The 15,982-nt window shown below is 38.4% G+C and overlaps 1 protein-coding gene across 8 annotated transcripts in view; it reads right to left on the reverse strand.

Annotated features, from left to right (window-relative positions):
* PPARG (peroxisome proliferator activated receptor gamma) overlaps window positions 1–15,982 on the reverse strand; it is a 156,476-nt gene that overhangs the window by 25,782 nt on the left and 114,712 nt on the right. For all 8 annotated transcript variants that reach the window (XM_066245133.1, XM_066245129.1, XM_066245131.1 and 5 more), the window contains one exon: window positions 5,811–6,010. In XM_066245133.1, the coding sequence (XP_066101230.1) occupies window positions 5,811–6,010 (200 nt within the window). The remainder of the gene's footprint in view (window positions 1–5,810; window positions 6,011–15,982) is intronic.

Below are 15,982 nucleotides of genomic sequence, written 5' to 3' on the forward strand. Positions count from 1 at the left end.
TGGTTAATTCTTTTGTGGACCAGCACAAAATACCTTGTAGACCCGTGGTTGAAAACCACTGTAGTAGATAACTCTACCTTCTTACAATCACTTCATAATGACAGAAGAGTTAAAAATGGCCAAAAATATGTGTGTCCCATTTGGTGGGGCTTCCTGATATTCTTAGTTTTTTTTTTTTACAAATTAGAGCAAATGCTCAAGGAAGAAAATTGAATTCTTAGGGCCCATCTTCATTTTGTTTCCTTCTTCTTCTTTATACTTCTGATCAACTTTCACTCTTTTAAACATACGTGGTTCTCCTTGATTAGCTATAGTGGGTGAATGTTAATCCAAATGTACTGATTGAGTTTCCTAAACTTCCTAGTTTCTGCCCTTGTCGTTCCTATTTTCTTCTTGTTGAGAACCTTGAGATTTACAGAACTAAAGGGGTCTTCAGAAATAACCTACATCATCATTCTCTGATTAGGTGTGAATAAATTGAAGCCAGGAGATGTTCCCAAGTTGAGTAGCTATTCACAGCAAACCTGAACTAGAACTAGATCTTCTTCTTTCTTTCTGCAGCTTTCTACATGACTTCCTCACTTTTCCTCTTTTAAATAAAATGACTATTCTGAGAGGAATTGTGATTTTTTAAACTAAAGCTCTTATATACTAGGATCTTAAGAGGCAGTGCCTTTTGAACTATTATATCCTGGAGGTGCTAGTTAAGCACTGTATGTGATTCAAGTTAAGTTTGAAAGTTTTTAAATGTAATTCTGTTTTCTTGCATGATTTACAGATTTAAGGCAAATGGAAAATTAATAGGAAGAATTATTCACATTCTAATGAACTAGCAGGCAGTTGCTGCTCTTCAAAAACCATTGACTGCTGCCCTGGCTGGTCGGCTCAATGAATAGAGCATCGGCCCAGCGTGCAGATGTATAGGGTTCAATCCCTGGTCAGGGCACACATGAGAAGTGACCCATCTGCTTCTTTTCTCCTCTTTTTCCCCCTTCTCTTTCTCTTCCCCTCTTGCAGTCAGTGGTTCGATTGGTTGAGTGTCAGCCTCGTGTGCTGAGGATAGCTTGGTTGGTCCGAGCATTGGCCCTAGACCGGGATTGGAGGGTGGCTCCCAGTTGGGGAGTATGTGGAAGTCTGTCTCTCTATCTCCCTTCCTCACTTAAAAATAATAAAGAAATAAAAATAAAAACCATTGATCGCCAGTCAAAATGTTACTAAGCTGGCAAACAATGGAATTGGCCAACCAAATCTAATTGTGAAAAAAAATCCAAGTACTCTTCTTCTTAACTATGTAGAATATTGTTTATTTATCGTCTGAAAGAACACAATTGGTTCAGATATATTTTTAGCTATTCATGACAGTCCTGGCAATAAAGGAATTTATTTTATTAATATTAATATATAAATTAATGATCCCAGGAGCCAAAGTTCTTTAGTAGCCATTGAAACAAGACAGCACTCTATCCTGCTCTTTATTTATGCTGGGGTTCCGTGGTCCCTTTTCTCTGAGGATTTGTCTGTTATCTTCCTCCTCAGGAGAACAAATTCCAGCTCACTCAGGCTTTTCACAGATAAAGGGGAAAGAGACCACACTTTGTTCAGCTGTAAGTGTAGGATTTAAAAGCACAGATATATCTTCCCAACTGTTTGAGTTATTAGATTTGATGGACACTGTAAATTTTAGAATAAGAAAATTTAAAGGGTACAGACTATTTTCACAAAAGTTTACATTTCTATATTGGTTTTATTAATCAGTAGTTTCATATTTCATATGCTATTTAGAAGAACTGCTTCATAATGGCACTGTTTTGCTCTTGTAATTATAAAAACAGTGACAGTATCTATCACAAGCAATGTGATGCTTGGGGATGCAAAGTCCAATATAGTACAAATAACAAGGTTTAGCTTTACTTGCAGATAGAGCACAGCCAGGGCCTCACCATCTCTCAGACATGGAGTAAAAAGTTGGCAGGCACACCAAGGGTTTTTCTACTTATTGTTTTATGACAAACCATGGCATTGAAAGTGGTTTTTGAAAACCACTCTCTGTTTATTTTCATCAATAAACATGGGATCATGTGACAATGATGCACCCAGTGTGATCATCAATTCAGAGTAATGGTCAAACACTGGGAACTTCCAAAGTCCATTCAGTTCCCAAATTGCCTTCAGGAAACATAGCACCTTAATTCTAGCATATTCAAGGTTTCAGAGTTCAGTACGATCTTTTAAAGAAGGGTGTGGGCTGGAACAGACACTAAAAGGAAAATAGACTGTGGGAGAGTGAGTTCTATTCCTATTTGAGGGTGGCTAAAAGGTCCTGAAATTTTTCTCCCATGATCCATGTTTTGTGATTCCATGTCCCATTGTTCCCTAGCCCTTAGCCTTATTCCCAAGCATTATTTTTGGAGGCACAAAATAAAAAGTACAACCCAAAGACATGGTGTTAAAGTTAAAAATATAAGAGAAGAGCAGGAACATTTAATTTGTCCATTTATCTGTTTTGAAAGGTGCAAATTGTACCAGGGAATAAGATACAGAACAAGGAAGTTAAGTTGGCAAGGGAGAAGCCCTGCTTGGCCTTCAGGCAATTCCTGGTGCTGGGCCCGAGAGGAAAGATTAGCAGGTGTTCCACAAATGAGATAGAATAAGCAATGGCTAAATTGAGCAGCAAGATAAATTTAAATAATGGCCTCTTTGATAAAGCCATTTTCTTTTCCAAAGGTTCTTGGTAACTGGTAAGTGGTCATCCCTCTATGAGCAGCCTACCCCAGATTTGCCTAACCAACATTATTCACATCACTTCAAGCAGGGTGTATAATGAGACCCAAACTGCTCTACTTACCAGCCATAGCCATTTTTTTTCATATTTCTCAATCTCTTAAGAGTTCATACTTCTGCAAAACTTTTCCAATCAATTCAAATCTTAACTTTCATAAGTTTTCGCCAAGAGATAACATAACACCCCTGAGAAAGATGCTATCAAATGAATAACATGATCATGTAAGATAAAAAACAAATCTCTAGTCTCATTGGAAATCACATTTTGGATTTTTCCCCCTCTCCCATATTCCTCTCTAAACTATTTCTTTCCACCAGTGCTTAATTTGATTTTGCAAGATAAGGAGAAAAGAAAGAGCCAAGCAATTCTATTTCAGTTTTGTGTAATCAGGGAATGGATTATCTTAATTTGACCTAGTATCTCTTTCCAGACCTTAACAAGAAGCAATTCTGCCTTTATCCAGATCATTAATGATGTACAGTTTGGTGAGCAAATATTAGGCTAGTTAGAGGCCCTCTGTTGAAAGTCCAGAATTTCAAAGGGCATAGGCAACAGTTTTTAATTCAATTAAGCAAATATATCCTGAATAACTATTTTGGGTAAAGTCACAGTTACTATAGGGGAAAAAAAGAGAAACATTTGGCCTCTAAACTTAAAATGTTTATAATCAAGTATTTTGCAGCCCTCTCTCTTAAAATAGCTTAATATTTATCTCATAAACAGCCTGTAATTATTTTATTTTTAACTCAAAGGTTTAGAGCCAAAGAGTCAACGGGTGTGAGGTTTTAAAGCAATCTACAGTGGTTTGGGCTCTGTGCCCTTCAGTAACGCAGAGAAGAGTATGTTGGCCACTGTAAATTTAAATTCTTGACTGCTGGGGAATTTTTTTTTTTAACTGCCTTCCTCCTGTCTTTCAGGTACCATTAAATTGAAGGTTTTCCAGCATGGATTGCAGGTCTGGATTGAGAAATAAAGAAAAGGTGTGAAAGCAGTTCCTGGGAATTAAATGACCTGAGGCAAACGTGTAAACAGTTTGTTTTAGGGCTCTTTCCATGTCATCACTGCTTTCCCAGTTCTGGGGCTCTCAGCCTCCACATCCCTATCCCAAACTGGTTCACATCAAGCTGTTGTAATCTGCTTTAAATTGTTAACCCTCTTTAGCCACATCAAGCTAGCTTTCCTTTTATTATTCTCCCTTTAAATGAAAAGTTTATTTTCCATAGTCAAATCTGCTATGTAGAGGTCTTCATTTGATTTGGTTTTTTTCTCCCAATTTTTTCACTTAATGAATATGCAGACTTAGCTTTTACTATGACTTACAGTCTGTAAGAGTCTGTAGAAGACAGTCCTCATCACTACAGTTCAGGAAGAACGAAACAGCACAAGGAAAATTTCCTGACCGTGAATATACTGGATAGCAAGACAGGGTGGAAAAATTCCTGCTATTCTAAAAATTGGTAAAAATAAATCATAACTCAGAACGTTTTCCCAAGGTGAAACTTTCCTAGTGTATAGGTCAGCATGGCTCACTGCTAGCCAGTGGAAAGACTAGCTTCCACTAGGAAATGTCATGTTCAGAGTGTACTGAAGTAGTAGTCAGAAGGCCTGCATTATAGTCTTGGTTCTTCCATATGCTGTGTGATCTTAGGGCAAAATGTTTAACCAGCACCCATTTCCTCATTTTTAAAAAGAGGGTAATAATAGGAGCCATAAGATGGTCATGTGTCTTGAACATATGAATGTGTAAGATTTTCTGAAATTGTAAAGAACTGTATACTGGTATACTATTGTTAAGGTATCCATAATTTCTTTTGCAGTTAGAAAACTCATTGTGCTTCTTGGCATTTGGCTCTTTATACAGCAATATCTCACAAGAGTTTTCTTTTTCTATTAGCTGATTCTACTCATGGTTTAGCTAAAAGGACAAAATAACGTATTGAGATCGTTGTAAAAATACATGAAAGGGTAATCAAATTTTCCCAAAAATATAACCGAATGGGGAAAATGTTATACATATATGTCATGTAATTGTATGCCTCTCCTAAAGGTGTTCATTTGAACATAAGTGATAGTATAAAAGGGCTATCAAGAACTGGGATGGTGTCTTTTAAATGTGTTCTGTGATTTACTACCCTAAGAACATGCTGCAGAAATTATAATCAAAGTTACTCTGCTTGTGTAAACTGAGATACAGAGATATGATCAATCTGCAAGCTGTTGTCATAACTGGGACTAGAATTCAGGTGTAGTTTCTATTTTGTTTTAATATAATTCCATGTTGCTTTCTCAGCTTCTTATCAGGGAAAAGTTCTGCTTTGTGGAAAACTTGACTCAATAACAATTATAATCCATTCTGGGTTTTCTATACAGTGGTAATCAAGGAGTTTACAGATGTTTGAGAATCCACTAGATGCTCCACTAAAGCCCAGGCAGCTCAGAGACTCACAGAAGGTAAAATTCATACATGTAATAAAAGAATAAAGCTTCTGGTTACCCAAAAATTATCAATAGAGTGCTACAAGAAAAGAAAGGTAATAATATCTGGAATGTATTTTTCTGCCCAATGTGGCAGATTTACTCTAGTAGTTCTCCTAAAAGGTAAAATAATGAGAATGAATACCTTTCCCAAATCTAGGTCAGGAAAGCAGGGCTGCATGAATGAATGTAGTTGTGACCACTTATTTTAATGGCAAGGAAAGAGATGAATCCTGGAAAAGGATGGTGGGGTGAAGGAGGCTTGAGTTCATTCATTAAAGTTAAGATGACCTGCATATTTTTATACTATTCTCAAAGAGTTTAGTAGGAGAACTTGAATGACTTTTTCCCTTTTCAAAATAATGTTTATTTATCCTATCTGAAGACATTTCCTTTCCTGTGCTTCAGATTCAGCCTGCAATATGTAATAGCCAACAGCTGAACAGTGCTTTGCATGTGTGTGTGTAACATGATTAATCATTTCCTCAAAGGAAATAACAACAACAACAATAAACCCAGCCACCCCAAGTGAAGATGGTAGAAGAGAACTAACTGATTTATCTGTTGTCTTTCCTGTCAAGATGGCCCTCGCCTTTGCTTTGGTCAGCGGGAAGGACTTTATGTATGAGTCATACAAATGTTTTGCCAGGGCCCGAAGATCAGCAGACTCTGGGTTCAGCTGGTCGATATCACTGGAGATCTCCGCCAACAGCTTCTCCTTCTCAGCCTGTGGCATCCGCCCAAACCTGATGGCTATGGAGGAAGAGAAATGACAGAAAGAATCACACTGCTGCTCCTAATGCACACTGTTCTCCCATAGCCCTAGTGCCTACAAACTAACATCCTTCTCCCGTTCACCAATCTCAAGTCCTGGTTTCTATCTACAACTTTGCTCATGTTTTTATTTCACAGCAATAACACAAGCTATCAGTAAAAATTAAATTGTTCACTTTTTTAATTTGAAAAAGTAATGCATGATCTTGCTGGGAAGGTGAAAGAATCTAAGGGTTCAGCAAAAAAAGGAAAGTATATTTACTGACAACCAACTCCTACTCATCTCTTAAGACCCAATTCAAATATCACCTTCTTTGTGAAGCTTTCTCTGATTTAAGTAGTTTATTATTCCTTCCCATGTACTCCAACGGTCCTTTGTGCAATAATAGCAATTTCACACTACACTTTAATGATTTAGGGCAGTGGTTCCCAACCTTTTTTGGGCCACGGATCGGTTTAATGTCAGAAAATATTTTCATGGACCGGCCTTTAGGGTGGGACGAATAAATGCACAAAATAAAATTATGCGACCAGCATAAAAACTGTGGTATTTTAAAATATAATTGTCGAACTTAAGAGACAAGCGTCAAGAGTGAGTCTTAGACAGATTTAACAGAGGGAATCTGGTCATTTTTAAAAAATAAAACATTGTTCAGACTTAAATATAAATAAAACGGAAATAATGTAAGTTATTTATTCTTTCTCTGTGGACCGGGTACCAAATGGCCCATGGACTGGTACCGGTCTGCGGCCCAAGGGTTGGGGACCACTGATTTAGGGTACACATCTATTTGTTCCATTCTAGAATAACAACCTGAAGTCCACAGACAATTCATCTCTGTATCCAGCACTTGACATAAAGTAAGGTGCTAAAAGGATCAACATATTCCACAAATAAAAGGAAGGAATTGTGCAGAATTGAAAGCTGTACAGACACAGGTTTGTTCTCAGGGAGTCTGCACTGTTTTGTCTCTGTTATAAAGAAATATGGATCGTGCTTTCTTTCATATTATTAAGCCAGAGAGTACTTCTATATTTAGTAAAGAGAAGCCATAATTATCCCCCTGACTCTCCAAAATTACCACTTAATGATGTTTGTCAAAAAGACAATTTCCTTAACATTTGGCTTCCTGTGGGGTAAGGAACAGTGAAAAAAGAAGAAAACTAAAGAAAAGCAAGAGGAACAGTTAAGAGAGGTTTGTAGGTCCTAGTTTGGAATAAAAATATCATCCGCTTGAAACTCTTTCAACTCAAATATGTTTTCTTCCTCCCTACCAATACTATCTGCAAAATATTGTTAATTAATTATATTTTAAAAGAGTTATCACACCTTATTCCAGGTACTTACACATGCTGTTTTATTTAAAGCTTTAAAAATATTTTTAAAAAATTGAGATTATAATTGACATGTAACAATATATTAGCTTTCCAGTGTTTGTATATATTATGAAATGATTACCACAGTAAGTCTAGTTAATATTCATCACCATGCATAGTTACAGATCTTTTTTTCTTGTGATGAGAACCTTTAAGATCTACTCCCTTAGCAATTTTCAAATATACAATGTAGTATTATTAACTATAGTCACCATGCTGTACATTACATCTCCAGATCTTATTTTGTAACTGAAAGTTTATATTTTTTGACCCATTTCACCATCCTGTCCCCCCCTGCGTCTGGTCACCAATCTGTTCTTTGTATGCATGAGTTAGGTTTTTTCCTTTGGTTCCACATATAAGTAAGATCATATGGTATGTGTCGTCTTCTGTCTGACTTATTTCCCTTAGCATAATGCTTTCAAGGTCCATCCACATTATCACAAACAGTAGGATTTCCTTCTTTTATATGGCTGAATAATGTTCATTGTGTATATATACCATATTTTCTTTAGTCATTCATCCATATATAGACAGGTTGTTTCCACGTCTTGGCTATTATAAATAATACTGTAATGAACGTGGGCGTACAGATACCTTTTTGAATTTGTGTTTTTGTTTTCTTTAGGTAAATACCTAGAAGTGGAATTGCTGGATCATAGGCAAAATACTATTTTGACTAATGCTACTTGGGGGCCACACTTTGAACTCTGCATTTTCCTGTAATAAGGACATTTGGGTATCACATCCAATTTACCCTGTGCACAGCTCTATTATTACACTTGTCATATGGTATCATAGTGATGGGTTTTTATGACAGTATTCTTCCCTAGACTATAAGCTCCTTGAGGGCAGATATTGTCGTGTTAATTTATATCTCTAGCACACAGTGGTGCTCAGTCAATGGTTGTTGAATACTGAAATAAATAAATAGATGGTGCCTTATTATATATTATTATGCTAATGGTAGCACTTCTACCATAGACATAAAAGCACATGAACATCTGAGTACTTAGTGAATTTTATTTTGGATTTGCTAGAGAAGAGATTGATTTGTATCCTTGAACCTCAAATTCATAAGTTCTTTTCAGTTGACTCTAACTAAGCTTTATAGTCAACTAATACAAGTATTGTATTGTAGGGGTCTCCTTAGAAACCTCTGTGTTAGAAGGGAAGAGAATCTTATCTCTCAGTTTGGAGTCCTTTAAATTAAATAAGCTTGTATCCATTTGGTAAATTGCCATATTTTTTGGTAAAAAATCTTGTCTCTACTCCCTTTCCCCATTCTCTTTCTTTATAGTTCCACAGGGATGGGCAATAAACAGTTGCTCACATTCTTATTTCAGTCTTCCCAATCCTCTGGCCTGATCTTTAGGTCCCTCAGGATATAATCTCATTACTTATTGTACTCTCTTGCAAAGCGTTGATCAAAATAATTATCTGTAGTGGTTTCTTTCCTTCTCTGCTATAAAATCTCCACAAAGGCAGGAATCTTGCTCATTATTTTACCCTCAGCACTTAATATAATATTTGGTAATTGTTAAGTCCCTGTATAATATATGTTGAAATAATATGGGAAATAAACCAGATAACAGATTCCTTCAAAATTCTTCTTTGTGAAGCCAGCCCAATTATTTATTTCTTTGTACTGTTTTTGTTCCTTGTTCATTAGTAGTTCTCAGTTGAGGAGGGTGAGATTGAAGGGAGGTGGAACATATTAGAATCACTTGTTAACTTATAAAATTATGTATCTGTCACAGGAAATTTTAATATGCCATCTCTACACTCACTGAAGAGTGTATAAAAAACTTGGGGTTTGGGACAGTTTAGAAAAGCTTCGTAAGTGATGGGCTCCTGTTATATGTATATATTAGCTCATGTATCAAACTAGTACCATACCTACTATATTGGTTATTCTACTGTATAAGCTCAGGTTTTCTTATCTTTGCATCTGGGCACAACAACATACACATAGTAGGTATAAAGTAAAAACTCGATGAATTAAACTCCAAAAGATCAAGTTTGGAAACAGAAAATGAGACAGTATGTACACTGGGGATTTTGGGGAAATAATCATAAAAGAAAGCACCAGTAATAATCATGGCATATTAAAAATAAAAAAAATTTTGGTGTAAAACTTGGAGAAAAGTCAGTTACATGATGAAATAGAGGCGGCCAGAATCACCAACAGTCTTTCACTGTTTAACTTTAGTTATTTAACAGAGCATACAATACTGTCTCTTTGTTAAATGAGTAAGTACTGAATGTCTTTTGTATGCCAGATATTGTTCTAGGCTCTGGTTAAATTTTCACAGATAATAAAATAAAAATATAAACAAAAGTTTACATGTCCAGTAGAACACTTTTTTCCTAATAGGTAGTCCAAAAAGTTAATTTAAAATAAAAAAACAGCCAAAGATAGTCACTTACTACATTTCCTAGTCCTGCTTTTCCATAACCTAACAAAACAGGCAAGAATAACTTGTAAAGTAATTATTTTAGAATTAGGAGATATTAAAGGAGAAGACTTTTGCTACAATATAAATAAAATGTGACTTTGCACTCCTATGTTCATTGAAGTATTATTTACAATAGCCAAGATTTAAAAGCAGCCCAAATTCCTATCATTAGATGAGTGGATAAAAAAGTTGTGGTACATTTACACAATGGAATACTACTTGGCCATAAAAAGACACAAATCTTACCCTTTTACAACAGCATGGATGAACCTGAAGAGTATTATGCTAAGTGAAATAAGCCAGTCAGAGAAAGTGCCACATAACTTATATGTGAAATCTAAAAAAACAAAATAAACTAACAAAATAGAAACAGACTCATGGAATACAGAGAACAGAAGAACAGCTGTCAGAGGGCAGTGGGTTGGGGGGCTAGGTGAAGAAAGTGAAGGGATTAGGCAAAAGAAACAAACAACCCCCCCATAGACCCAGACAACAGTATGATGACTTACCAGAGGAAAGGAGGGCTGGGGAGGTAGAAGAAGGTAAAAAGGGAATAAGTGGTGATGGAAAGAGACTTGACTTTGGGTGGTGGACACACAATACAATATACAGATGATGTATTATAGAATTTACACCTGGAACCTATGTAATTTTATTAACTAGTATTACTGCAAATAATTCAATAAAAATAAAATAAAATTTAAAAATAAGTAAAATGTAAATTTTTATACATTGAAGTTCCCCCCAAAGGCTAAATCTTATAAATAAATTTTCTGTATTATTAAATGCTCATGCTGCAAATAAAAGGTAATGAACTATTAGTGCAACTAATTACATAGGCAATTTTGGCATTTTTATATACCAGAGGTTCAATAAAAGGAATGAAAAATATATCTGATTTGGTGGGACTAAATTTGCATAAAACATGGAAATCTGAAGTGATACATACAAATTTTTTATTTGTATGCATTTTCTTATGGGAGAAAAAACTGACTTTATTTTGTTGCTTTTGAGTCCCATTAATAATACCTACCTACCTCAAATGAGGTGATGACATAGGGCACAGAAAATGTTTAACACAGTGCCTTGCATAGTAATACTTAATAAACGCAGCTTTTATATATATATGGATAAAGTGGTCTAGGACAACTATGGTTGCTGTGGGCTATAGACCAGGATAGTAGCCGTGACACACTAATGTAGATCCTTCCCACAGGTAAAGAATAAACCCTGAAAACTTAATCCCTCTATTTGTCTGTCTGTCTACCTACCTATCTACCTACCTATCAACCTACCTACCTACCTACTTAACTTCCTATCCATTGATCCATTTATTTATCCACCTCTATCTCTCTTTAAATTATTTATGGAATGGCCCTGGCTGGTTGGCTCAATGGATCCCAGTCAGGGTGCATGTGGAAGTCTGTCTCTCTGCATCCCTGCTTCTCACTTAAGAAAAAAAATATTTATGGAATGATGTTTTATAGTTAACTAATTAAACCTCAGATTTTACCCACTTGGGGGGGGGGGGAATCTGAGAACCAAGCTGAGGGAGGAATTCTCTCTTTGGACTGCTGTTTTTCATAAGACTAAAGTTGGCTCAGTAGTAGAGCATCAGCCTGGTGTGTGGATGTCCTGGGTTCGATTCCGGGTCAGAGCACACAGAAACACCCATCTGCTTCTCTACCCCTCCCCCTCTTGCTTCTCTCTCTCTCTCTCTCTCCTCTCTCTCTTCCTCTCTCTCTCCTCCTCCTCCTCCTCCTCCTGCAGCCATTGCTCAATTGGAATGAGTTGGCCTGGGGCGCTGAGGATGGCTCCATGGCCTCTGCCTCAGGTGCTAAGAAAAAGTCGGTTGCTCAGCAATGCAGCAATGCCCCAGATGGGCAGAGCATTGCCCCCTAGTGGGCTTGAGGGGTGGATCCTGGTCTGGGTGAATGTGGGAGTCTGTCTCTGCCTCTCCTCCTCTCACTGGAAGAAAAGAAAAGGAAAGGAAAGGAAAGGAAAGGAGCAGGGAGGGAGGGAAGGAAGGAAGGAAGGAAGGAAGGAAGGAAGGAAGGAAGGAAGGAAAAGAAAAGAAGAAAGAAAGAAAGAAAGAGAATTAGAAGATGAAAGTTCTAAATCAGGGACCAGAAATATAATGGCTGATGTGCCCATATACAAACATATTTTTTCCAAATCTTCTACCACAGCTGATTAATCTTCAAAAAAGAAAAAGAAAAGCCATGGCTGGTTAGCTCAGTCAGTTAAGAGCATCATCCAGAAATGAAAAGATTGTAGGTTCAATCCCCAGTCAGGGCACACATGGGAAGCCACCAGAGAATACATGACTGAGTGGAACAACAAATGAATGCTTCCTTTCCCCCTCCCCTCTTTCCCTTCCTCTTTCTGCTTCTCTAAAAAAAATTAATTAAAGAAAAAAATTAAGCATCGGCCCTGCGTGTGGAAGTCCCAGGTTTGATTCCTGGCCAGGGCACACAGGAGAAGCACCCATCTGCTTCTCCACCTTCCCCTTCTCCTTCCTCTCTATCTCTCTCCTCCCCTCCCGCAGCCAAGGCTCCATTGGAGCAAAGTTGGCCCGGGCGCTGAGGATGGCTCTATGGCCTCTGCCTCAGGCACTAGAATGGCTCTGGCTGCAGCAACCAAGCAATGCCCCAGATGGGCAGAGCATCGCCCTTGGTGGGCATGCCAGTGGATCCCGGTCGGGTGCATGCGAGAGTCTGTCTGACTGCCTCCCTGCTTCTAACTTTGGAAAAATACAAAAAACAATAAAAAAAGAAAAAAGAAAAAAAAATTAAGCCCTAGCCAGATAGCTTGGTTGGTTGGAGCATCATCCCAGAGTGCGGAGGTTGTTGGTTTGATTCCCTGGTCAGGGCATGTACAGGAGCAGCTCAGTGTTCCTGTCTCTCTCTCCCCACCTCTCTCAAAAACAAACAAACAAACAAAAATAAGAGAGAGAGAGGGAGAGAGAGAGAGAGAAGGAAAATGATGCTCTGTGAGTCACGAAGTGAGAACTTTTGGCCTTTCTGGAAGGCAATGGAGTTAATATGGCATTTGAAGTAATCAGAAAGTCTACTTCTAGTTTCAGGTAGTGGAAAACTACCTAAGTGGCTTAACTCCTCTGGTCTTCAATTGCTTTATCTATAGAATAACGGACTTAGAAAAGAAGATCTCCAAAAATCCCTTCCTCTAGCTCTAATTTTACCTATAAAATTCTATGAACCTCAATAACATAGGACTGGGGGCCTTGCTATGCTTTCTCTTTTAAAAAGTAATAAAGGTTATGGCCTGACCTGTGGTGGCGCAGTGGATAAAGCGTTGACCTGGAAATGCTGAGGTCGCCGGTTCGAAACCCTGGGCTTGCCTGGTCAAGGCACATATGGGAGTTGATGCTTCCAGCTCCTCCCCCCGTCTCTCTCCTCTCTCTCTCCCTCTCTCTCTCCTCTCTCTCTCCTCTCTCTCCTCTCTCTAAAATGAATAAATAAAAAAAAAAAAAAAAAAGTAATAAAGGGTGGGGCCCTGGCTGGGTGGCTCAGTGGATGGAGTGTTGTCCCAGTGTGCTGAGGTCATGAGTTTGATCCCCAGTCAGGGCACATAAGAGAAGCAACCAATGAGTGCACAATTAAATGGAACAATTAAGTGGGAGAATGAGTCGATGCTGCTCTCTCTATCTCTGCATTCCCCACCCCCTTTCTCTCAAATCAATGGATTTAAAAAAATAAAAGCAATACAGGGTGGCACAAAAGTAGGTTTACAGTTTTTGTATAGAAAAGAATACAATAGCTAATAAATAATAAAACAAGAATAAACTCTTTTGTTTTACATACTCACAACTGTAAACCTACTTTTGCCCCACCCTGTATTTGTCTAGTCCAGGGGTCCCCAAACTACGGCCCGTGGCCAGGGCACACAGGAGGCCATTTATCCGGCCCCCGCCGCACTTCTGGAAGGGCTCCTCTTTCTTTCTTTTTTTTTTCTTTTTTTTTTTTTTGCATTTTTCTGAAGCTGGAAACAGGGAGAGACAGTCTGACAGACTCCCGCATGCGCCCGACCGGGATCCACCCGGCACGCCCACCAGGGGGCGACGCTCTGCCCACCAGGGGGCGATGCTCTGCCCATCCTGGGCGTCGCCATGTTGCGACCAGAGGGCTCCTCTTTCATTGGTGGTCAGTGAGAGGAGCATAGTTCCCATTGAAATATTGGTCAGTTGCCCTGGCCGGTTGGCTCAGCGGTAGAGCGTCGGCCTAGCGTGCGGAGGACCCGGGTTCGATTCCCGGCCAGGGCACACAGGAGAAGTGCCCATTTGCTTCTCCACCCCTCCGCCGCGCTTTCCTCTCTGTCTCTCTCTTCCCCTCCCGCAGCCGAGGCTCCATTGGAGCAAACATGGCCCAGGCGCTGGGGATGGCTCTGTGGCCTCTGCCTCAGGCGCTAGAGTGGCTCTGGTCGCAACATGGCGACGCCCAGGATGGGCAGAGCATCGCCCCCTGGTGGGCAGAGCGTCGCCCCACGGTGGGCGTGCCGGGTGGATCCCGGTCGGGCGCATGCGGGAGTCTGTCTGACTGTCTCTCCCTGTTTCCAGCTTCAGAAAAATACAAAAAAAAAAAAGAAATATTGGTCAGTTTGTTGATTTAAATTTACTTGTTCTTTATTTTAAATATTGTATTTGTTCCCGTTTTGTTTTTTTACTTTAAAATAAGATATGGGCAGTGTGCATAGGAATTTGTTCATAGTTTTTTTTATAGTCCGGCCCTCCAACGGTCTGAGGGACAGTGAACTGGCCTCCTGTGTAAAAAGTTTGGGGACCCCTGGTCTAGTCTTTGAGGCCTTGAAAAAAAAAGACACATTTTGTCTGATCTGGCACATGTCACACAGAGCAACTTCTACGATACTGGCATTCAGTGTCATATTTGGGATAATTAATCACCTACAAAATTCATGAATCTTACTTTTTAAAATAAATTGTCAATATCAGAATCACTATACACCCTTCAGGAAGAATAGGTTTGGTTGAGGCTCATTAATTTCTGGTGAAAGTATATTAGCATACCTTTATGCAATATACTTAAAAAAAAAAGATTTTATTTATTGATTTTACAGAGAGAGGAAGGGAGGCAGAACGAGAAGTTTAAACGTATAGTTGCTTCACTTTAGCTGTTCATTGCTTGCTTGTTGTATGTGCCTTGACTGGGCAAGCCCAGAGTTTCAAACCTGCAGCCTCGGCGTTCCAGGGTGATGCTCTATCCACTGCCACCCCTGGTCAGGCTGTAATACACTTTTACTGAACTGAATGGAGATCACTACTAGCACATGACAGACTTAGCACTGTTTATTTAGTACTGATTTACTGAACAAACTCCAAGCATACGGAATATTTAGATATCCTACTCTTTGAATCTTAGAAATAATTAATGTTTCTTAATGACAATTAATGGCATTTTAAAAAAACCTACCTAACTTGTAGAAGCATCAATGACAAGTACTACTTAATTACAAAGATAAAGCAGGTTTTCAAAATAAATAAATAAGTTTTACTAAAAATATTTTTGTCTTTCAATATCTAAAGGGTGAATTTGCACTGATATCAGGTTTCTGACAATTATTAGTAAGGTTATATCTCATGGTCTGTTTTCCCACTTTTAATGTGATTATTTTACAAAAGCCTTATCATGTAAATAAAACTTACACTACACTACTGCTTTTCATATAGCCACTGCCAACTAAATTATGTTTTTCCACTTCTCTTTCTTGAGGAAAAAACCTTGTGCATTTTGAGATTTTGTAGAATTTAGCAATCTAATAATTATAAATTTCTAGCTCTTCTAAAGTAAAACAAGGAGCAGTCTTAATACCAGTATGTTATTTTTATACAGGGGTAACATTTTTCTATATGTAGAAAGCATTTAAACATTTGCCTAGGTATCTTTCCAAAGTAGAGATGAACAAACACCATTGCCTCATCTTCCAATTCAATCTCTGATTCCCTTAAGTCTTACTTGACATCATTTAATACATTCATTGAAGACATGTTTGATGAAGGATACTGTACCAGACAGACTGGATGGGGCAGGGACAAGGATGAAAAGGACATGCTTAGTAGAGGAGATCCTGTATACTGTAG

The sequence above is a fragment of the Saccopteryx bilineata genome, chromosome 10, assembly GCF_036850765.1.
Source record: "Saccopteryx bilineata isolate mSacBil1 chromosome 10, mSacBil1_pri_phased_curated, whole genome shotgun sequence".
Taxonomy (NCBI): domain Eukaryota; kingdom Metazoa; phylum Chordata; class Mammalia; order Chiroptera; family Emballonuridae; genus Saccopteryx; species Saccopteryx bilineata.